Source organism: Orcinus orca, chromosome 11, assembly GCF_937001465.1.
Source record: "Orcinus orca chromosome 11, mOrcOrc1.1, whole genome shotgun sequence".
In the NCBI taxonomy this organism is placed as follows: domain Eukaryota; kingdom Metazoa; phylum Chordata; class Mammalia; order Artiodactyla; family Delphinidae; genus Orcinus; species Orcinus orca.
In genome coordinates this window covers 89,101,615-89,126,053 of record NC_064569.1, presented here as the reverse complement: position 1 = coordinate 89,126,053, position 24,439 = coordinate 89,101,615, and the positions used below count along the sequence as shown (strand labels likewise).

At 45.1% G+C, this 24,439-nt stretch overlaps 1 protein-coding gene across 1 annotated transcript in view; it reads left to right on the top strand.

The window, feature by feature from the left end:
- Positions 1-24,439, top strand: part of LARGE1 (LARGE xylosyl- and glucuronyltransferase 1) — a 585,040-nt gene that overhangs the window by 547,626 nt on the left and 12,975 nt on the right. The window contains exon 12 of the mRNA XM_004269399.4: positions 197-475. Coding sequence (XP_004269447.1) covers positions 197-475 — 279 coding nt within the window. The remainder of the gene's footprint in view (positions 1-196; positions 476-24,439) is intronic.

Sequence of the window (24,439 nt, the reverse complement as noted above, 5' to 3'; positions counted from 1 at the left end):
GGCCTCCATCACACAGTGATTAACATTTAGAGCAGGGGTTTGGATTTGGAGCTGACTGACCAACTGTGGATGGAGATGGAGTTCCCCAGCCCCAGGCTAGCGGACAGGACGATGCGCGCGGATACGCAGATGACACCTGTAGTTGCAGATGAGGCCCGCGCATGCGCGGATGGGTCAGGTGTCCCGTCTCTTGCAGGCTCCAGATGCTCGAGGCCATCTGCAAGCACTGGGAGGGGCCCATCAGCCTGGCCCTCTACCTGTCGGACGCTGAGGCCCAGCAGTTCCTCCGCTACGCACAGGGCTCGGAGGTGCTCATGGGCCGCCACAACGTGGCCTACCACATCGTGTACAAGGAGGGCCAGTTCTACCCCGTGAACCTGCTGCGCAACGTGGCCATGAAGCACGTGGGCACGCCCTACATGTTCCTGTCCGACATCGACTTCCTGCCCATGTACGGACTCTATGAGTACCTCAGGTGAGGACCCATGGGGCTCAGGCGCGGGCAGTGCTGGGGCCAAAACCCCCCTTAGGATCGTCGTCTAGTCCAGTGTTCCCTCTGTCAATGGGTCAGCCAAGACCCAGAAGGGGAGAGCACCTGCCCAAGTCCACCCATAGATAAATGGCCCCTGACTGCCGGGTTTGGAGGGGTGGTTAGGCTATCAAGTGTCTGTATTTTTACGATGATCAGACTAGAACCCCAGGTGGCCTCATGAAATGTTTATGGCAGAGCTTGGTCCAGGAAGCATCTCCTGTCTCCCAGTCTAATGCTCTTCCTATAGCTTTTATGAAAACATATCATTCCTCTTGCAATTTTGGATCAGACAGCCTTCATCTAAACATTCTAGAAAGATCACTGCCTTTTCTGGAAAACAAATCAAAGCGGTGGTGATGGCGAACATTTATTGAAGCACTCGCTGAGTGTCAGGCACTGTTCTGAATGCATGGCAAGTGGGATTTCATTTCCTCCCCTTGCGGAGTCCCTGCCACGGGTACTATTATCATTCTTTATGTTCCCAGCGGGAGACTGGGAGCGAGATGGGGAGCTCACACTAAAGTGGGAGCTGGGGTCAGCCGGCCTGACTCTCTGTGACTGCATCCAGCTCTCCCCATGGGGGGGGGGGGGGCAGGCAGGCGTCCAGCAGCTGGGGAGAGCTCTCAGCTTGTTGCGTTTATTATGGAATAACAGACCATCTGAACTGGAAGGGACTATGGAATTCACCTAGGCCAAAAGTCCCCAGGTGAGCAAACTAAAGTCACAAGATGTAAATGGTCAAAATTCGTTTTAATCCTTTATCACTGTCGTTTGTCAACATGAGTTATCTCTGCTGCCAAGTGAGTACCTTCCCGATCCAGGTACCATGAGGGGTGGTTTGCATATTAATTGTCCTGCTGGAGCCACGCTTCAAGCCCAAAAGGCAGGCATGGTTACCCCCTCCCTTTTATTGTGGTGAACGGTGAGGCTCAGAGAAGCAAAGTGACCTGCTCAGGTGCACCTAGGCTGCTCCGGGATTTGAACCAGTATCTGTGGACCCCAGGTCTGCAGCCTGCCCTGCTTCATACTTGTCTGGCTGCTCTGGGGTCTATGACTGTCCCAAACAGAGCAGGGTCTGAATTCTCTCTCTCCTGGTCTCTTGCCCTCCCCCACTTCCCTCCGTGTGTGTGTGTGTGTGTGTGTGTGTGTGTGTGCGCGCGCGCGTGTGTGCGCGCGCGTGTGTGCGCGTGTGTGTGCGTGCGCGTGTGTGTGCGTGCGCGTGTGTGCGCGCGCGCGCGCGCGTGCGCGCCTGTCTCTGTCTCTGTCTGTCTCACTCTCAAAAGAGCTCCCACAAGAGTCTTCAAACCTTTGGTACTAAAGCCAGAGCACGGATGTGATACGAGCCCCCCCCCTGCCCTGCCCTGCCCTGCCCTCTAGATCAAGGGAAGGCAGACTGTTCTCTGTCCACTGAGTCAGGTTTCCTTCCAGGGTTATCTTGGGATGCCATAGCATCAATCTCTCCCCTCTGAGCAGGTGGAGTCCCTTCCAGACTGTCTTTATTAAGAACAACAGGTGATGAGAAAACCGTAATGCAAAGAGTCATGCACCACAATGTTCATCGCAGCTGTATTTACAGTAGCCAGGACACGGAAGCAAACTAAGTGTCCACTGACAGATGAATGGATAAAGAAGATGTGGCACATATATACAATGGAATATTAGCCCTAAAAAGAAACGAAATTGAATTATTTGTAGTGAGGTGGATGGACCTAGAGTCTATCATACAAAGTAAGTCAGAAAGAGAAAAACAAATACCGTATGCTAATGCATATATATGGAATCTAAAAAAACAAAAACGATTCTTATGAACCTAGGGGCAGGACAGGAATGAAGACGCAGACGTTAGAGAATGGACTTGAGGACACGGGGAGGCGCAAGGGTAAGCTGGGACAAAGAGAGTGGCATGGACATATATACACTACCAAATGTAAAATAGATAGCTAGTGGGAAGCAGCCGCATAGCACAGGGAGATCAGCTCGGTGCTTTGTGACCACCTAGAGGGGTGGGATATGGAGGGTGGGAGGGAGGGAGACGCAAGAGGGAGGGGATATGGGGATATGTGTATACGTACAGCTGCTTCACTTTGTAAAGCAGAAACTAACACACCATTGTAAAGCAATTATACTCCAATAAAGATGTTTAAAAACAACAACAACAACAGGTGAGTGACCCCGAGTCAACATAACCCTCAGTCAGGGAGGATGAGAGGTGTCTTCCCAAAAAGCATTGGCTGTGGTAGGGAGCTCTGTGAACCCTAACTCCTGACCCTGCAGGGACGCCAGGAATGGAGCTGTCTTCCAGCTCCAGCTGGGCCTTGGGATACCAGTGTGTGGATTGAGGGCGCCCCCGTGTGGCCAGACAGCACTTTCAGCCCCTGATTCCTGTGAATTGTGAAACCTCTGCAGCTTGCAGCACGATGACAGGCTCTGGGTGTGTCGGGCGGGGCTTTCAAGGGAACAGACGGTAGGGGTGAGGGCTGCCCTCCCCCAGCAAGAGAGAGTCTTCGCTATTGGACCACAGCCCACCTTCTGGGACTCTTCTGCGGGAGCACCCGCAGAGACTTCCTTCCAGCTAGTTGAAGGTGAACTGGCCCCATCTTAAAAGTCTGTGGTCTCTGCTCCCCCATCCAAAGACTATATAATTTTGTCTCGTGGGCCTCGTGATTTGAAAAACATTACACGTGAACAGACTGCGTTTTATGTCGTCTTCCTATGTTTTATTGATCAAAGACGTCAGTAACTGCTAATCATGACCTTACCCAATGTGAGATAACTGGTATTGCCCATTAATTAACATTTCCTTACTACACAGTCACCTGAAGCTTGAGTTGGCCTTTAGCCACCTCCTCACCAGAAGGTATGTGGTTCCCCTCACGCATTTTGAAATATTGCAGATTGCCCCTGAAACCCCATTCCTTTCTTCACAGGCCCTATGGGAGTCCAGAGACCCTGAGTTGAGAATAACTGATCTTGTCCAGTGTTTTTTTACTGCACACGTGAAAACAGACCAGAGAAGCAAAGCGACTTCCGTCTAGAGTGAAAAGATAGTGGGACTTTCCGGATTCTTTCTTCTCCATCCATAGTATCCATTCGTTTAGTGAGTAACCGTTTACGAGGCGCCTTAGGGTCCCCCCTATCTGTGAACCACACAGATAGGATCTGTGAATCCCAGAGGTTTAGACCAACAGGAATGAGAGTTGAGCAAAGACGCAGACTCCTTAGGTACTGTGATGGGTGTGTCCTCTCCCAGGGTTTTCAGCCTCATCTGGGGGGGAGGCAGTATAGGAAAAGATGTCCTGAAGAGGTTAGACCTAAATGGAGGCCTGAGGCTGAGCTGGAGTTTGCCAGGAGAGGGGACGATGTTCCAGGTAGAGAGAGAGAGAGCCATTCTGGAGAGGCAGGTGGCCAGAGCCCTGATGGGGAGAACAGCAAGAGTTGATGTGGCCAGAAGTGTAAGCCAGGGTGGGTCCCTCGGGACTTCTCATAAAATACGCTAAGGAGTTTGGGCTTTATGAGGCGGGGTGTGGGGGGGTGGGTAATGGAAGATCCCTGAGAGAATGGCATGATTAGGTGTGCATTTAAGGAAGATCACTCTTGTTGCAGCAGGGAAGGATCACAGTCAGTAGGGCCAGAGGAGATAAGTTAGGGGACTCTTGTGTTCATTCTGGTGAGAGATGTTGGAGGCCTAGCAAAGGGATCAGAAGTAGCGGCAGAGACAGGTAGATGGACCAGAGAGAGATTCTGCAGCTGAAATCAGTAACTGTCTGCAAAGGTGGCTGGGCTTTGGAAGCAAGACAGGGAACCTCTTTCAAATGTTGTCACCTGAGGCTTCCTTTTCAAAAGCCTGTACCTGTAAGTCCTGCCTGCTTTGGCCTGTGTCTCGTGCTGGCCCCTCTTGGTCTGCTGTGCCCACGTCCTTCCCCGGACTAAGCAGGATATCATGGCATTGACTCTGAGTGTCATGGTGGACAGGCACCTGCTGCGACCCTGGTTCCAGCTCGCACTCTGTGCCGTAAAAAACTGTGTGACTTCCAACAATTCTGTTTTTTTCAACCTGTTTCCTCATTGTGAAATGAATAAATGGACTTATATCAGGAGTCACAAACACACATGCCTGCTGGGGCCAGGACCTCGGCCTAAAGGAACCAAGGATGCTGAGTACAATTCACTAGGGAGACTGGAGCTCCCATCTCAGGCAGCTGCCACCTCTGCATTCTGATTGTGGAATTATTGCTCTGGAGAGGGGAGAGGGCAAGGCAAAGGTCTTTATATTCTTCAAGAGGAGCTAGAAATCTGGATTGTCATGTTTTAATTTTTAGTGTTGACAACTAATTTTTTTTAAAATGTAAACACTGTTGAGTCAGACCAAACATGTCTTCAGGATGAATAGAACCTTCTCATCCCCACAGACCACCAGTTTGTGACCTCTGACCTTTTTAAAAAAAATTTTATTGGAGTATAGTTGATTTATAATGTTGTGTTACTTTCTGGTGTACAGCAAAGTGATTCAGTTATACATATACATATATTCATTCTTTTTTAGATTCTTTTCTCATATAGGTTATCACAGAATATTGGGTAGAGTTGCCAGTGCTATACAGTAGGTCCCTGTTGGTCACAGTAGTGTGTGTGTGTTCATTCCAAGCTCCTGATTTATCCTCCCACCCCCTCACCTTTCCCCTTTGGTAACCATAAGTTTGTTTTTGATGTCTGTAAGTCTGCTTCTCTTTTGTAAATAAGTTCATTTGTATCTCTTTTTTTCATTAGATTCCACATATAAGTGATAACCTGTGGTATTTGTCTTTCTCTGGCTTATTTCATGTAGTATGATCATCTCTAGGTCCATGCGTGTTGCTGCAAATGGCATTATTTCATTCTTTTTTATGACTAATATTCCATTATATACATGTACCACATCTTTATCCATTCCTCTGTCGATGGACATTTAGGTTGCTTCCATGTAAATAGTGCTGCAGTGAAAATTGAGGTGCATGTATCCTTTCGGACTATGGTTTTCTCCAGATATATGCCCTGCCCAGGAGTGGGACTGCCAGATCATGTGGTAGTTCTATTTTTAGTTTTTTAAGGAACCTCCATCCTGTTCTCCATAGTGGCTGTATCAGTTTACATTCCCACCAACAGTGCAAGAGGGTTCTCTTCTCCACACTGTCTCCAGCATTTATTGTTTGTAGACTTTTTGATGATGGCCATTCTGACCGTTATGAGGTGCTAACTCATTGTAGTTTTGATTTGCATTTCTCTGATAATTGGTGATGTTAAGCATCTTCTTATGTGCTTTTTGGCCATCTGTATGTCTTCTTTGGAGAAATGTCTATTTAGATCTGCTGCCCATTTTTTGATTGGGTTGTTTTTTTGATATAGAGCTGCATGAGCTGTTTGTAAATTTTGGAGATTAATCCCTTGTCGGTATGACCTCTGACCTTGATCATTTCTAGGAACTAGAATTTTGAGAACTGGTAAGGAATACAATTCTCTCAGAAGTCCCAAGTAAGCGTGCACTGTCCTTTTCATGTGAAGATAACCATACTGACTTGCCATTAGCTTAAGGAAAAATTTTCTTCTGTGTGAGGTAAGTGTTATTACAGGTGACCAAACAGAGGCCCCAGAGAGGTTAAATCTTCGTGCCAGAGGAGGAAGGTGGCCACCCCTCTACAATAGCCTGCTCATTAATGGAAGGGGCTAGATCCCTCTCAAAACTCAGGATACCGGAGCAGGCTGGTTGGCAGCCCTTTGATTAGACCCCCAAACACTCACCCATATCACCCCTTTCGGGGAGCCTACTAGGTTACCAAAAAAAGTTCAGCATCATAGCTCCCTGAGCAGTTGCTTAGCAACCAGCTATTATCATAGCAAAAACAAACAGATCAACTGGAAAATAATGAAATCGGTTACATGCATGGGCATAGCTGCAGAGTTTCACTAAAATATCACTCCCACCCCTTCACCTGTGTCTTCTAAGAAATGAGGGTGGAGGGCTTCCCTGGTGGCGCAGTGTTTGGGAGTGCGCCTGCCGATGCAGGGGACATGAGTTCGTGCCCCGGTCCGGGAGGATCCCACATGCCGCGGAGCGGCTGGGCCCGTGAGCCATGGCCGCTGAGCCTGCGCGTCCGGAGCCTGTGCTCCGCAGCGGGAGAGGCCACAACAGTGAGAGGCCCGTGTACCGAAAAAAAAAAAAAAAATGAGGGTGGAGATGTGCAGCGTTCACTCCTGATTTCAGAAATGTCAAGTGAAATTCAGCAGGCGTGGCAGAAGTCACGCAGACTGGCCTTTGCCTGCAGGTCCTACCGTGCTTGTCAAGGATGTGACTCGGGGGTTGCTTATTTCGTCTCCCCAGTCCTCTGCTTCCTCAGTTAGTAAAGGGGCTAGTAATAGCTTCTTGTGGGGGTCCAGTAGGTGTTCAACAGAAGTTAACTTTCTGTGCTTTGACGCTCAGAACTGAACATCTTTGCCAGGCCCCCGCCCATAACCCCCACTGTTCCGAACTGCCGCCTTCAGTACAGCCTGGTAACTTCATGTAACCTTTTTTTTTTTTTTTAAATGAAATGAGAAACTATATACTCGTGCTCATTCACTCCAAAAACTATTGAGTGAGCACCTACTACGTGCCTGACAGTGTGCTGCATTGTGACAGTGCTGTCTCTGGATTCACTCGACCTGCATCTCAACACTAAGCGCTCCTCACTCAGCCTTTACTGGACCTTGGGAAAGGTACTTAACCCTCAAACTCTGCACCTGTGAAGTGAGGATCCTATTCTTTCTTCAGTCTTAAGGTTCTGGGAAGGTTAAATGGAATAGTACTTGGAAAGCACCTAGCACATGCCTGGTATGTTCTACATTCCACAGATATACACTGTGCATCTGCCATGACCAGGCTGTGTTCTAGGCACTGGGGCTTTCACGGTGCACAGCACAGCCCGAGTTCCTGCCCTCATGGGGTTACATTCTAGGGGGCACTCCAGCTGCATGCACTGCTGTTGCTCTTGTCATTATCAATACAGGTACAGAGATAAAAGATGCGGGAGCTCAGACTCACAAGATGACGACCCAGCGTGGGTGAGCTGGGAAGGCCTCGAAAATAGGTGATAGCTCAGTTCAGGCTTTAAGGACTAATAGGTATAAAGGCATGAAATATCTTGGCATGTTCAAGGAATGTTCCAGAATGGTAGAGGCCTAGACAGCTCTGTCTGCTGGGACGTCCCACATCCACGAGACTGGGGCAGGTTTCTCGCCTCTTTCTCTAACCCAGCAGAATCCTCATCTTTGTTCAGTGCTTGAAGCTTTAAACCTCTGTGCTTTGCTTTGCAAATGTTGCCTCGCTTTCGAGGGGACAAACGTGCCACGTTGGTTGAGACTATATCCTGAGAGTGTACAGGAGTGACAGATTCCAGTTTCATTGTGTTCTCTGCAGGATGACATCTAACCGCCCTCCCCCATCACGTGTCCCCTGGCACATGATGGCGGCTTTGTAAACACTGGTTGAATGAAGGACAGAAATGTGAACAAGGCCAGGGACAGGTGGCGCCAGGCGAGGCCGACTGGCTGCTCGATGAGGGACATTACCAGGTGGCGTTCCCTTGCGTACATTCGTCATTTTGTTTCTACTGCAACATTTAACATTTATTGAGCACGTACTACAGGCCAAGTGCTGTTGCAAGCACTTTCGCATGTATTTTGTCATTTAACTTCATTACAGTTCATTTAACAGATGAGGATGCCTGGGTGAAATAACATGCCCACAGGCACAGCATCACTAAGCAGACATCTTGCTTATCCTGGCTTATCCAAAGGCGTTCTGTGCTTACTGTTTTTATAATATTTGTTTGTTTTATTGAAGTATAGTTGATTTACAATGTTGTGTTAATTTCTCCTGTACAGCAAAGTGATTCAATTATACATATATATTTACATTTTTATATTTTTTTCCATTTTGGTTTATCACAGGATACTGAATATAGTTCCCTGCGCTATACAGTAGGACCTTGTTGTTTATCCATCCTGTATATAATAATTTGCATCTTCTAACCCCAAACTCCCACTCCCTCCCTCCATATCCCCTTGCCCCCTTGGCAACCACAAGTCTGCTCTCTGTGTCTGTGAGTTTCTGTTTTGTACATAAGTTCATTTGTGGCATATTTTAGATTCCACATATAAGGGATATCATATGGTAATTATTGTCTTTCTCTGGCTTACTTCACTTAGTATGATAATCTCTAAGTCAGTCCATGCACGTTGCTGCAAATGGCATTATTTCATTCTTTTTATGGCTGAGTAATATCCCATTGTATATATGTGCCACATCTTCTTTATCCATTCATCTGTCTATGGACACTTAGGTTGCTTCCATGTCCTGGCTATTGTAAATAGCGCTGCAATGAGCATTGTGGTACATGACTCTTTTTGAATTATGGTTTTCTCTGGGTATAGGCCCAGGAGTGGGATTGCTGGGTCGTATGGTAGTTCTATTTTCAGTTTTTTGAGGAACCTCCATACTGTTCTCCATAGTGGCTGCACCAATTTACATTCCCACCAACAATGGGGGGGGGGGTTCCCCTTTCTCCACACCCTCTCCAGCCATTTGTTTGCTGTTGTGCTTAACCTGTTTATTGATCCAAACGCCTGATGGGCTGATCTCTACCATCATCATGATGGCCATGATCATCCTCACAGGTCGTAGTTATCAAGTGCATTCTATGCGTGGAAGAACTGTCTTAAGCTCTACATGAGATAATCCATTTAATTCGTACAAAACCCCACAGCCCAAGTCCTAATATATCCCCATCTCAGGGAGGATAAAACAGTGGCACAAAGATGTAACTTGCTGGAGAGTACGAGCAGGTGAGTGTCCAGGTAGGGCCTGAATCTGGGCAGGCTGTCCCAGAGCTGCCCTCTGAACTGCAAAGCTCTTAATGGCCCCTCCAGTTAACCTCCAGCTCACAGCTGACCCGGGGCAGCACATAGAAAGCACCGCTGGATGTTCAGCCGTGATTGCTAACGGCAAAGGGGCAGTGGGGTAATTAGATAGGAATGAATGAGGATGTTGAGAAGGACATGAGATGCTGCCTGTAGAGTCCCTGGCACAGAGCCGGGCGCAGTCAACGACAGCTTTTTCTTTTATTAACATGCCCCAAAAGCTCATTCTTAGCTTCTCTTTCCTTCCTGCCCCTCCCTGCCTGACAGCTTCTCCCTCTGGATGTGTTAATGCCATCAATTCAGGAACCACCCAATTTTGCTGGCCCTGGGGGCCCCCCAGCTCTCAAGATGACTCTGCCCCTCTCTGCCCGCATCCGTGATGTGTCTGTCTTACGGTGCCACTCCCTGTAGGCAGCTTTATCTCCCTCATTTGCAAGTCCTTGCTGTTGTCCACACACACCTCCTGGAAGCCTGTCTGCTGGGAACTCATTTCCTAGGCAACTATAATAGAATCTTAGCAAACCCCATTACCTGGCCTCCTGTGCAGGGGAGTGCAGCAAGGCCTGGGACGGGCTGTGCCCAGGTCTGCCTCCACAGTTACCTGAGCAGATGATAAGCACAGCTTAACTCTGCCCCCTCCGCCCTCTCTGCCCAGAGGTAGGTTGCTAAGTCCTGAAAAGTGTAATTCAGATGATTTCCCATTGCTCTGGTTGGAAGCCATGATTCTATCTGGTACTCTTGAAGGTAGGCAGTGTAAGGGGTGTGGGGGGCAGCTGGGGACCAGGGGGCTTCTCAGAGCCACAGACACACATGTACACGTGCACACGCACCTCTCTGTGCTCACTGGTTGCTGGTATCTGTGGCCAAGGTAGCCCTGCTGCTTCTCACCAGCTGCCAGCTTGCTCCCTGGTTCTGTTTGCACCGCGCCCACATACTTCCAGGAATAAGCTGAAATCAGAGAGGTACGGGGGAATCTCAGCCTTCTCTTCAAATAGGGATCACCCCAACTGTGCCCCATCTACACCCCAACTGTGCCCCATCTACACCTCGTGAGCCTCGTGGGAGGATACGAGGGTGCAGGCAGCCTGAGGAAGGGAGAGAGACGTTTACAAACACCCTCCATGCACCTGGTGTTGTGCTAGGTGCTTGACAGATGTTTTCCGGGTTTTTTGTTGGTTTGTTTTGTTTTGGCCGTGCTGCGCTGGCATGCGGGCTCTTAGTTCCCTAACCAGGGATCGAACCCACGCCCTCTGCAATGGAAGTGCAGAGTCTTAACCACTGGACCACCAGGGAAGTCCCCAAATATTATCTTTTTTAATCACAAACGTTATCATTTTTTAAATGCAAAAGATAAACTTGATCAAAAGTCATATGTATTTAAGTGGCGGAACTACAGTTGCCACCCAGCTCTGTTGCTTCCAAAGGGCCCTCTTCACAGTACCACCCTCTCTCTCACATAAGACAACTGCAAATTGATTCCTTCATTCCCTGCGTATTTATTGCTTGCCTGGTGTGTGCCTGACACAGTGCCAGAGCTAGAAACGTAACCATGAACAAGGCTCATCCTTGACCTCAAGCCTAGCAGAGCTGATAGGTACATAAGCAGGCACTCTGCGTGTTATTACCACTGCCACCACCCGCCATCCTCAGTGAGCAGAGAAGTCCAGGACGATGCCCACCATCCCTAATCATTAGAGAAATGCAAATCAAAACTACAATGAGGTATCACCTCACAGCTGTCAGAAGGGCCAGCATCAAAAAGTCTACAAGCAATAAATGCTGGAGACGGTGTGGAGAAAAGGGAACCCTCCTGCACTGTTGGTGGGAATATAAATTGGTACAACCATCATGGAGAACAGTATGGAGGTTCCTTAAAAGACTAAAAATAGAACTACCATATGACCCAGCAATCCCACTCCCAGGCAAATATCCAGAGATAACCATAATTTTACGAGATACATGCACCCCAGTGTTCATAGCAGCACTATTCACAATAGCCAAGACACAGAAGCAACCTAAGTGTCCATGGACAGAGGAATGGATAAAGAAGATGTGGCACATATATACAATGGAATATGACTCAGCCGTAAGAAAGAATGAAATTATGCCATTTGCAGCAACATGCGTGGACCTAGAGATGATCATACCAAGTGAAATAAGCCAGAGAAAGACAGACACCATATGATAATCACTTACATGTGGAGTCTTAAAAAATGATACAAATGAACTTGTTTACAAAACAGAGACAGACTCACAGACATCAGAAACAAACTTATGGTTACCAAAGTGGAAAGGAAGTGGGGAGGGATAAATTAGGAGTTTGGGATTAACATATTCACACTACTATATATAAGATAGATAATCGACAAGGACCTACTGTAGAGCACAGGGAACTCTACTCAGTATTCTGTAATAACCTATATGGCAAAAGAATCTGAAAAAGAATGGATACACGTATGTGTATAACTGAATCACTCTGCTGTACACCTGAAACTAACACAACATTGTAAAACAACTGTACTCCAATATAAAATAAAAATAGAAAAGTCCAGGACGAACCAGTCCCAGAGAAGATGTAGCCCCGTCATCAAGGGGGACGCATCAAGGCCAACAGAGGTGGGCAGGGGAGGTGCAGGGAAGCCAAGTTCTCTAATTGGCTGCACGCAAAGCCTTAAGAGAAAGCGTGATACTGTTCTGGGGTTTCAGAAACGGACACGCACTCCAGCACAAATTTCTTTCCCTCCTCCCATTCCTTGTAATATAACGTTCCTGTGAGTGAGTCCTGGGAACTTGTATGAGCATTGCTTGGATTCCTTACAACACAGGGTTGATTAAACAGTGGGCTCTCTGACATTTGATGCCGTGGACATCTGAGGCTCAGAGAGCCGATGTCTCATTCTCTCCTGGCATCTTGACAGCAGCCCCAGTGCCTTCGGCCCCATGGTTCCGAGCAGTTTGTCACCTGTCAGCACCAACCTCAGCCATTCATTGCACCAACACAAAGAAATCAGCCCAACCACTTCTGTTACAGGAGTGGAAGCTCTCGTGTCTAGAGAGTGAGGATCTCCATCCCTGCCCAGGGAGTAGGGGCAACAAGATGTGTCCAGACGGTAACCAGCATCAAGAGGGCTGATGCATAAAACAATTACCCTGATCAAAGCCCAAGAGGGTGGGAAGATGTTCTCCAGAATTCTGGGACGTTGTTCTAAAGCTAAGGGCAGCGGGAGTGGTCTTTAGCACCAAGTGCAGAGAAAAGTCAAGAAAGATGAGAAGGGAGAAGTCTGTTGGATTTGACAGTGAGGGGACATTGCCAACCCTGGCCTGATCCAAGGAGTCAGAGGCAGACTGTAGTTGTTAGAGAAGCTAGTGGATGGTAAAGAAAAAAAAAAAAAGAATCAGTGCAGGAGGCTCAGTAAGCCAGGAGGTCGACGCCCGTCTCTGCACCTCCAAACACTACCTGTGTTCTGGCCTCTGCCCAGTTAGCCGCTACGATGTGGGATCCACCATTGGGATGCCATGTAAAGCTCATCCGCATGCAGGCTGCAGCCTCCTGCCATCTCCCTCCATCCCCTTCCTAACCTCTCCCACCAACTGCCTTAATCCATGAGCTCCAAGAAGCTCATTGCTCCAGCTGCAAAGTCACCACATTAACAGACTTGGTCCACGTAGATCCTGTGATTATTGATCTTTCCAGGTTATTTCTACACTGGTGCAGCCTTAATTCATACAATGATGATTTTATCATCATCATCATTTGTCGTTTTAATGCAAATTACTTAACCTCTCAGAGTTTGAATGTCTTCTTCAGTAAACTGGGAATACTAGTACATATGTCATAGTATATCAGCAGTGATTCAAGGAGTAATGCCTATAAAGTGCCTGGCACAGTGCTTGTTACTGAAACGTTGCAAACACTTTTTTTTTTTTTTTTTTTTTTTTTGCGGTACGCGGGCCTCTCACTGTTGTGGCCTCTCCCGTTGCGGAGCACAGGCTCCGGACACGCAGGCCCAGCGGCCATGGCTCACGGGCCCAGCCGCTCCGCGACATGTGGGATCTTCCCGGACCGGGTCACGAACCCGTGTCCCCTGCATCGGCAGGCGGACTCTCAACCACTGCGCCACCAGGGAGCCCTACAAGCACTTTTGATTACTGTTTATTGACCACTTACAATGTACCAGGTGTGTTCTAAGAAATTCAGTTCCCCTGGATCCTATATGCTTTCTTATTTCCAAATTTTGCAAATACCTTGAACCCCCTCCCCTGACTGGCTAACTTCTGCTTTTTTTAATTTATTTTTGGTTGAATTGGGTCTTTGTTGCTGTGCACGGGCTTTCTCTAGTTGAGGCAAGGGGGGGCGGCTACCCTTTGTTGCGATGTGCGGGCTTCTCATTGCAGTGGCTTCTCGTTGCGGAGCACGGGCTCTAGGCGTGCAGACTTCAGTAGTTGTGGCTCGCAGGCTCTAGAGCACAGGTTCAGTAGTTGTGGCGCACGGGCTTAGTTGCTCCGTGGCATGTGGGATCTTCCCAGACCAGGGTTCGAACCCATGTCCCCTGCATTGGCAGGCGGATTCTTAACCACCGCACCACCAGGGAAGTCCCACTTCTGCTTTTTAGAACACAGTTCAACTAATGGCATTTTTCACAGAACTAGAACAAAATATTTTGAATTTATATGGAAACACAAAAGACCCCAAATAGCCAAAGCAATCCTGAGAAAGAAAAACAGAGCTGGAGGAATCAGACTCCCTGCTTCAGACTATACCACAAAGCCAGAGTAATCAAGACAATATGTTACTGGCACAAAAACAGAAATATAGATCAATGGAACAGGATAGAGAGCCCAGAAATAAATTCATGCACCTATGGTCAATTTAACAGAGAAAAGACACTGCAGATTTGCCTGCCTGTGTCTTTCCAATTCTGTCTTCCTAGGTTATAGGTCCACGAATGAGCCTGCTGGATCATATGGTAGCTCAATGAAAAGCCAGTCTCTTCAATAAGTGGTGCTGGGAAAACTGGACAGCTACATGTTAAAACAAATGAAATTAGAACACTCCCTAACACCATACACAAAAAAAACCTCGAAATGGATCAAAGATCTAAATGTAAGGCCGGATACTATAAAACTCTTAGAGGAAAACATAGGCAGAACACTTTTTCACAGAAATCACAATGGTATCTTTTTTAATCCACCTTCTAGAGTAACAAAAATAAAAATAAATGGGACTTAATTAAACTTAAAAACTTCTGCACAACAAAGGAAACCATAAAACGAAAACACAACCCACAGAATGGGAGAAAATATTTGCAAATGAAGTGACCAACAAGAGATTAATCTCGAAAATATACAGACAGCTCATGTAGCTCTATGTCAAAAAAACAGGAAGATGGCAGAAGAGTAAGGCGTGGAGATCACCTTCCTCCCCACAGATACACCAGAAATACATCTACACGTGGAACAACTCCTACACAACACCTACTGAACGCTGGCAGAAGACCTCAGACCTCCCAAAAGGCAAGAAACCCCCCACGTACCTGTGTAGAGCAAAAGAAAAAAGAATAAACAGAGACAAAAGAATAGGGACAGGACCCTCACCAGTGGGAGGGAGCTGTGAAGGAGGAAAGGTTTCCACACACTAGGAAGGCCCTTCGCGGGCAGAGACTGCGGGTGGCGGAGGGGGAAGCTTCGGAGCCGCGGAGGCGAGCACAGCAACAGGGGTGTGGAGGGCAAAGCAGGGAGAGATTCCCGCACAGAGGATCAGGGCCGACCGGCACTCACCAGCCCGAGAGGCTTGTCTGCTCCCCCGCCAGGGCGGGCGGGGCTGGGAGCTGAGGCTCAGGCTTCAGTCGGATGCACGGAGAGGACCGGGATTGGCGGCGTGAACACAGCCTGCAGGGGGTTAGTGCACCACGGCTAGCCGGGAGGGAGTCCGGGGAAAAGTCTGAACCTGACGAAGAGGCAAGAGACTTTTTCTTACCTCTTTGTTTCCTGGTGCGTGAGGAGAGGGGATTAATAAAGAAGCTCCAGAGACGGGTGCGAGCCGCGGCTAAAAGCGCGGACCCCAGAAACGGGCATGAGACGCTAAGGCTGCTGCTGCTGCCACCAAGAAGCCTGTGTGCGAGCACAGGTCACTATCCACACCCCCCTTCCAGGGAACCTGTGCAGCCCGCCACACTGCCACGGTCGCAGAATCCAGGGACAACTCCCAGGGGAGAACGCATGGCGCGCTTCAAGCTGGTGCAAAATCCCGCCGGCCTCTGCCGCTGCAGGCTCGCCCCGCATCCGCACCCCTCCCTCCCCACGGCCTGAGTGAGCCAGAGCCCCCGAATCAGCAGCTCCCTTAACCCCGTCCTGTCTGAGCGAAGAACAGATGCCCTCCGGCGACCTACACGCAGAGGCGGGGCCAAATCCAAAGCTGAGCCCCTGGGAGCTGTGAGAACAAAGAAGAGAAAGGGAAATCTCTCCCAGCAGCCTTAGAAGCAGCGGATTAAAGCTCCACGATCAACTTGATGTCTGTGGAATACATGAATAGACAACGAATCATCCCAAATTGAGGAGGTGGACTTTGAGAGCAAGATTTATGCTGTATAGCTTTGCTTCCACCATTTGTCCTAGGGTTCTATCTGTCCGTCTTTGATTTTTTTTTTAATTTTTCTTTTTTCTTAATAATTATTTTTTTATTTTAATAACTTTATATTTTATCATACTTTATTTTATCTTCTTTCTTTTTTTCCTTCCTTCCCTCCTTCCTTCCTTCCTCCTTCTCTCCCTCCTTTCTTTCTTGCTTTCTTTCTTTCTACTTGACTAATTCTTTATTTCTACTTTTTCTCCCTTTTATTCTGAGCCGTGTGGATGAAAGGCTCTTGGTGCTGCAGCCAGGAGTCAGTGCTGTGCCTCTGAGGTAGGAGAGCCAACTTCAGGACACTGGTCCACAAGAGACCTCCCAGCTCCACACAATATCAAACAGCAAAAATCTCCCAGAGATCTCCATCTCAGCACCCAGCTTCACTCAACGACCAGCAAGCTACAGTGCTGGACACCCTAAGCCAAACAACTAGGAAGAGAGGAACACAACCCCACCCATTAGCAGAGAGGCTGCCTAAAATCATAATAAGTCCACAGACACCCCAGAACACACCACCAGACGTGGACCTGCCCACCAGAGAGACAAGATCCAGCCTCATCCACCAAAACACAGGCACTAGTCCCCTCCACCAGGAAGCCTACACAACCCACTGAACCAACCTTAGCCACTGGGGACAGACACCAAAAACAACGGGAACTACGAGCCTGCAGCCTGCAAAAAGAAGACCCCAAACACAGTAAGATAAGGAAAATGAGAAGACAGAAAAACACACAGCAGATGAAGGAGCAAGATAAAAACCCACCAGACCTAACAAATGAAGAGAAAATAGGCAGTCTGCCTGAAAAAGAATTCAGAGTAATGATAGTAAAGATGATCCAAAATCTTGGAAATAGAATGGACAAAATGCAAGAAACATTTAACAAGGACCTACAAGAACTAAAGATGAAACAAACAACAATGAACAACACAATAAATGAAATTAAAAATACTCTAGACAGGATCATTAGCAGAATAACTGAGGCAGAAGACCGGATAAGTGATCTGGAAGATAAAATAGTGGAAATAACTACTGCAGAGCAGAATAAAGAAAAAAGAATGCAAAGAACTGAGGACAGTCTCAGAGACCTCTGGGACAACATTAAAAGCACCAACATTCAAATTATAGGCGTTCCAGAAGAAGAAGAGAAAAAGAAAGGGACTGAGAAGATTTTTGAAGAGATTATAGTTGAAAACTTCTCTAATATGGGAAAGGAAATAGTTAATCAAGTCCAGGAAGCACAGAGAGTCCCATACAGGATAAATCCAAGGAGAAATACGCCAAGACACATATTAATCAAACTGTCAAAAATTAAATACAAAGAAAACATATTAAAAGCAGCAAGGGAAAAACAACAAATAACACACAAGGGAATCCCCATAAGGCTAACAGCTGATCTTTCATCAGAAACTCTGCAAGCCAGAAGGGACTGGCAGGACATATTTAAAGTGATGAAGGAGAAAAACCTGCAACCAAGATTACTCTACCCAGCAAGGATCTCATTCAGATTTGATGGAGAAATTAAAACCTTTACAGACAAGCAAAAGCTGAGAGAGTTCAGCACCACCAAACCAGCTTTACAGCAAATGCTAAAGGAACTTCTCTGGGCAAGAAACACAAGAGAAGGAAAAGACCTACAATAACGAACCCAAAACAATTAAGAAAATGGGAATAGGAACATACATATCGATAATTACCTTAAATGTAAATGGACTAAATGCTCCCACAAAAGACACAGATTGGCAGAATGGATATAAAAACAAGACCCATGTATTTGCTGTCTACAACAGACCCACTTCAGACCTCAAGACACATACAGACTGAAAGTAAGGGGATGGAAAAAGATATTTCATGCAAATGGAAACCAAAAGAAAGCTGGAGTAGCAATTCTCATATCAGACAAAATAGACTTTAGAATAAAGACTATTAGAAAAGACAAAGAAGGACAATGATCAAGGGATTGATCCAAGAAGAAGATATAACAATTGTAAATATTTATGCACCCAACATAGGAGCACCTCAATACATAAGGCAAATACTAACAGCCATAAATGGGGATATCGACAGTAACACATTCATAGTAGGGGACTTTAACACCCCACTTTAACCAATGGACAGATCATCCAAAATGAAAATAAATAAGGAAACACAAGCTTTAAATGATACATTAAACAAGATGGACTTAATTGATATTTATAGGACATTCCATCCAAAAACAACAGAATACACATTTTTCTCAAGTGCTCATGGAACATTCTCCAGGATAGATCATATCTTGGGTCACAAGTCAAACCTTGGTAAATTTAAGAAAATTGAAATTGTTTCAAGTATCTTTTCCGACCACAATGCTATGAGACTAGATATCAATTACAGGAAAAGATCTGTAAAAAATACAAACACATGGAGGCTAAACAATACACTACTTAATAACGAAGTGATCACTGAAGAAATCAAAGAGGAAATAAAAAAATACCTAGAAACAAATGACAATGGAGACACGACGACCCAAAACCTATGGGATGCAGCAAAAGCAGTTCTAAGAGGGAAGTTTATAGCAATAACAATCCTACTTTAAGAAACAGGAAACGTCTCGAATAAACAACCTAACCTTGCACCTAAAGCAATTAGAGAAAGAAGAACAAGAAAACCCCAAAGTTAGCAGCAGGAAAGAAATCATAAAAATCAGATCAGAAATAAATGAAAAAGAAATGAAGGAAACAATAGCAAAGATCAATAAAACTAAAAGCTGGTTCTTTGAGAAGATAAACAAAATTGATAAACCATTAGCCAGACTCACCAAGAAAAACAGGGAGAAGACTCAAATCAATAGAATTAGAAATGAAAAAGAAGTAACAACTGACACTGCAGAAATACAAAAGATCATGAGAGATTACTACAAGCAACTCTATGCCAATAAAATGTACAACCTGGAAGAAATGGACAAATTCTTAGAAATGCACAACCTGCCAAGACTGAATCAGGAAGAAATAGAAAATATGAACAGACCAATCACAAGCACTGAAGTTGAAACTGTGATTAAAAATCTTCCAACAAACAAAAGCCCAGAACCAGATGGCTTCACAGGCGAATTCTATCAAACATTTAGAGAAGAGCTAACACCTATCCTCAAACTCTTCCAAAATATAGCAGAGGGAAGAACACTCCCAAACTCATTCTACTAGGCCACCATCACCTTGATACCAAAACCAGACAAGGATGTCACAAAGAAAGAAAACTACAGGCCAATATCACTGATGAACATAGATGCAAAAATCCTCAACAAAATACTAGCAAACAGAATCCAACAGCACATTAAACGGATCATACACCATGATCAAGTGGGGTTTATTCCAGGAATGCAAGGATTCTTCAATATACGCAAATCTATCAACATGATAAACCATATTAACAAATTGAAGGAGAAAAACCATATGATCATCTCAATAGATGCAGAGAAAGCTTTTGACAAAATTCAACACCCATTTATGATAAAAACCCTGCAGAAAGTAGGCATAGAGGGAACTTTCCTCAACATAATAAAGGCCATATATGACAAGCCCACAGCAAACATCATCCTCAATGGTGAAAAACTGAAAGCATTTCCACTAAGATCAGGAACAAGACAAGGTTGCCCACTCTCACCACTCTTATTCAACATAGTTTTGGAAGTTTTAGCCACAGCAATCAGAGAAGAGAAGGAAATAAAAGGAATCCAAATCGGAAAAGAAGGAGTAAAGCTGTCACTGTTTGCAGATGACATGATACTGTACATAGAGAATCCTAAAGATGCTACCAGAAAACTACTAGAGCTAATCAATGAATTTGGTAAAGTATCAGGATACAAAATTAATGCACAGAAATCTCTGGCATTCCTATACACTAATGATGAAAAATCTGAAAGTGAAATCAAGAAAACCCTCCCATTTACCACTGCAACAAAAAGAATAAAATATCTAGGAACAAACCTACCTAAGGAGACAAAAGACCTGTATGCAGAAAATTATAAGACACTGATGAAAGAAATTAAAGATGATACAAATAGTTGGAGAGATATACCATGTTCTTGGATTGGAAGAATCAACATTGTGAAAATGACTCTACTACCCAAAGCAATCTACAGATTCAATGCAATCCCTATCAAACTACCACTGGCATTTTTCACAGAACTAGAACAAAAAATTTCACAATTTGTATGGAAACACAAAAGAGCCCGAATAGCCAAAGCAATCTTGAGAACGAAAAACGGAGCTGGAGGAATCAGGCTCCCTGACTTCAGACTATACTACAAAGCTATAGTAATCAAGACGGTATGGTACTGGCACAAAAACAGAAATATAGATCAATGGAACAGGATAGAAAGCCCAGAGATAAACCCACGCACATATGGTCACCTTATCTTTGATAAAGGAGACAGGAATGTACGGTAGAGAAAGGACAGCCTTTTCAATAAGTGGTGCTCGGAAAACTGGACAGGTACATGTAAAAGTATGAGATTAGATCACTCCCTAACACCATACACAAAAATAAGCTCAAAATGGATTAAAGACCTAAATGTAAGGCCAGAAACTATCAAACTCTTAGAGGAAAACATAGGGAGAACACTCTCTGACATAAATCACAGCAAGATCCTTTTTGACCCACCTCCTAGAGAAATGGAAATAAAAACAAACAAATGGGACCTAATGAAACTTCAAAGCTTTTGCACAGCAAAGGAAACCATAAACAAGACCAAAAGACAACCCTCAGAATGGGAGAAAATATTTGCAAATGAAACAACTGACAAAGGATTAATCTCCAAAATTTACAAGCAGCTCATGCAGCTCAATAACAAAAAAACAAACAACCCAATCCAAAAATGGGCAGAAGACCTAAATAGACATTTCTCCAAAGAAGATATACAGACTGCCAACAAACACATGAAAGAATGCTCAACTTCATTAATCATTAGAGAAATGCAAATCAAAACTACAATGAGATATCATCTCACACCAGTCAGAATGCCATCATCAAAAAATCTAGAAACAATAAACGCTGGAGAGGGTGTGGAGAAAGGGAACCGTCTTGCACTGTTGGTGGGAATGTAAATTGATACAGCCACTGTGGAGAACAGTATGGAGGTTCCTTAAAAAACTACAAATAGAATTACCATATGAACCAGCAATCCCACTACTGGGCATGTACCCTGAGAAAACCAAAATTCAAAAAGAGTCATGTACCAAAATGTTCACTGCAGCTCTATTTACAGTAGCCCAGAGATGGAAACAACCTAAGTGTCCATCATCGGATGAATGGATAAAGAAGATGTGGCACATATATACAATGGAATATTACTCAGCCATAAAAAGAAATGAAATTGAGCTATTTGTAATGAGGTGGATAGACCTAGAGTCTGTCATACAGAGTGAAGTAAGTCAGAAAGAGAAAGACAAATACCGTATGCTAACACATATATATGGAATCTAAGGGAAAAAAATGTCATGAAGAACCTAGGGGTAACACAGGAATAAAGACACAGACCTACTAGAGAATGGACTTGAGGATATGGGGAGGGGAAAGGGTAAGCTGTGACAAAGCGAGAGAGAGGCATGGACATATATACACTAACAGACGTAAGGTAGACAGCTAGTGGGAAGCAGCTGCATAGCACAGGGAGATCAGCTCTGTGCTTTGTGACCGCCTGTAGGGGTGGGATAGGGAGGATGGGAGGGAGGGAGGTGCAAGAGGGAAGAGATATGGGAACATATGTATATGTATAACTGATTCACTTTGTTATAAAGCAGAAACTAACCATTGTAAAGCAATTATACTCCAATAAAGATGTAAAAAAAAAAGGAAAGAAAAGAAGACATAATATGTATAATTGAATCACTTTGCTGTACACCTGAAACTAACCCAACGTTGTAAATCAACTATGCTTCAATAAAAAATAAATTAAAAAAAGAAAACAAGCCAATTGAAAAATGGGCAGAAGAACTAAACAGAATTTCTCCAAAGAAGACATACAGATGGCCAATAGACACATGAAAAATACTCAACATCACTAATTATCAGAGAAATGCAAATCAAAACTACAATGAGGTATCACCTCACACCAGTCAAAATGACCATCATCAAAAAGTTGACAAATAATAAATGCTGGAGAGGGTGTGGAGAATAGGGAACCCTCTTACACTCTTGGTAGGAATGTAAATTGATACAACCACTATGGAGAACAGTACGGAGTTTCCTTAAAAATCTAAAAATAGAACTACCATATGATCCAGCAATCCCACTCTGTGGTATATATCCAGAGAAGGCCATAATTCAAAAAGATACATTCACCCCACTGTTCATTGCTGCACTGTTTACGATAGCCAAGACATGGAAGCAACCTAAAAGTCCATCACAGATCAATGGGTAAAGAAGATGTGGTATATATGTATATAATCAATATTACTCAGCCATAAAAATAAGAATGAAACAATGCCATTTGCAGCAACATGGATGGACCTAAGGATTATCATACTACGTGAAGTCAGACAGAGAAAGGCAAATACCACATGATATCACTCATGTGTGGAATCTTTTTTTAAAAAAAGGTAACAAATGAACTTATTTACAAAAACACATTTACAGATATTGAAAAAAAACCTGTGGTTACCAAAGGGGAAAGGTGGAGGCGGAGCAATAAATCAGGAGCTTGGGATAAACACCCACACACTACCATGTATAAGGTAGATAACCAACAAGGCCCTACTGTGTAGCTCAGGGAACTCTACTCAATCCTCTGTGATAACCTATATGAGAAAAGAATCTAAAAATGAATGAATATATGTATGACTGAATCACTTTGCTGTACCCCTGAAAATAACACATTATAAAACTGTACTCCAATAAAATTAAAATTTTTTAAGAATGTATCATCTTAACCCATCTATACATTTTTAAGTGTATAGTTTAGTGGCATTAAAAGAATATTCTCATTGTTTTGCAGCCATCACCATCATCTATCTCCAGAATTCTTTGTGCCTTCAAAACTGAAACTCTGTAACCGTTAAACAGTAACTCCCCATTCCCTCTCTGCTCAGTGCCTAATAATCTTTAGTATATTTTTTGTCTCTATGAAAAAATGAAAAGGACATACAGCTCAGTGATGGGAAGTTCCACACCAGAGAGTCTACACTTCTGCCTCTCTGCACTTTGGACTCTGTCAGGACAGAGGTTTTATCTGTTCACCCAGCTCTGGACTCAATATTTCTGGTCTGGCTTCATAAATATTCACTAATTAATGAATATATTATCTTAGTTCTCTTCATAACCAAGCCTGTGAAGTATTTATTATCATCAAGATAAGGAAACAAAAGCCCAGAGTTAAGAAAATTGCCCTGATTACACAATTAGTGAAGCGGTATTGAGATAGAATCAGCATCGTCCGATGTGGAAGACCGTGCTCTTCTTCTCACTCTTCAGCCTCTCTTCAAACTGGCAGCCCCTGAGAGAGACCCATTCCCCACATGTACTGAAAATCGTTTTAGTAGCCTCCTCTTGAAACATCAGAATATCTGGCCATCCCATAAGGTAGCACCTGTATTGCGTCAAGGGCCTCGTAATTGACCTCCCAGCTTCTACCCTAGGCGACACTACAGTCGGCTCTCAACACAGCAGCAGAGTGATTCTTTCAATACAGAAAGCAGGTCCTCTCACTCAGCTTAGAGTTCCCTGGCGGCTCCCCATCTCACTGAGTAAGATCTCAAGACCTTTGTATTGGTTTCCTGTTGCTGCTGTAAGGATGCTGAAAAGGGTCTGTGGAGGCTAAAATCAAGGTGTCAACAGGGCTGCTCTCTGGAGGCTCTAGGGGAGAATCTTTTCTTGCTGCTGGGAGGCCACCCACATTCTTTGGCTTGTGGCCACATCACTCCAGCCTCTGCTTCCTAACTCCCTCTTAGAAGGATGCTCTCTGTTACACTGAATCCACCTGAATCATCCAGGATAACCTTCCTATCTCAGCATCCTTTGTCACATCTGCGGAGTCCCTTTTGCTGTGTAAGGTAACATAGCTGCAGGTTCCTGGGATTAGGAGGCGGTTTTCACTGGGGGAGAGGCGGGGGAGGCATTTGCCCACCACACCCTTCAGTGATCTGTAAGGCCCTGTATGATCTGCAGCACCCTCCCCCTCCCCCATGGCCTTTCTGGTCCCCTTCCTCTCTCTGTTCCTTGCTGTGCTCTTGTCATTAGGACCTTTGCACTGGCTGTTTCCCTAACCCAGACAGCTCTTAACCCAGGTCACCACATGGCATGCTCCCTCGCTTACTCCAGGTATCTGTTTTAGATACCCCCTTCTCCATGACGCCTGCCTCTTTAAAAGTACAGCCCA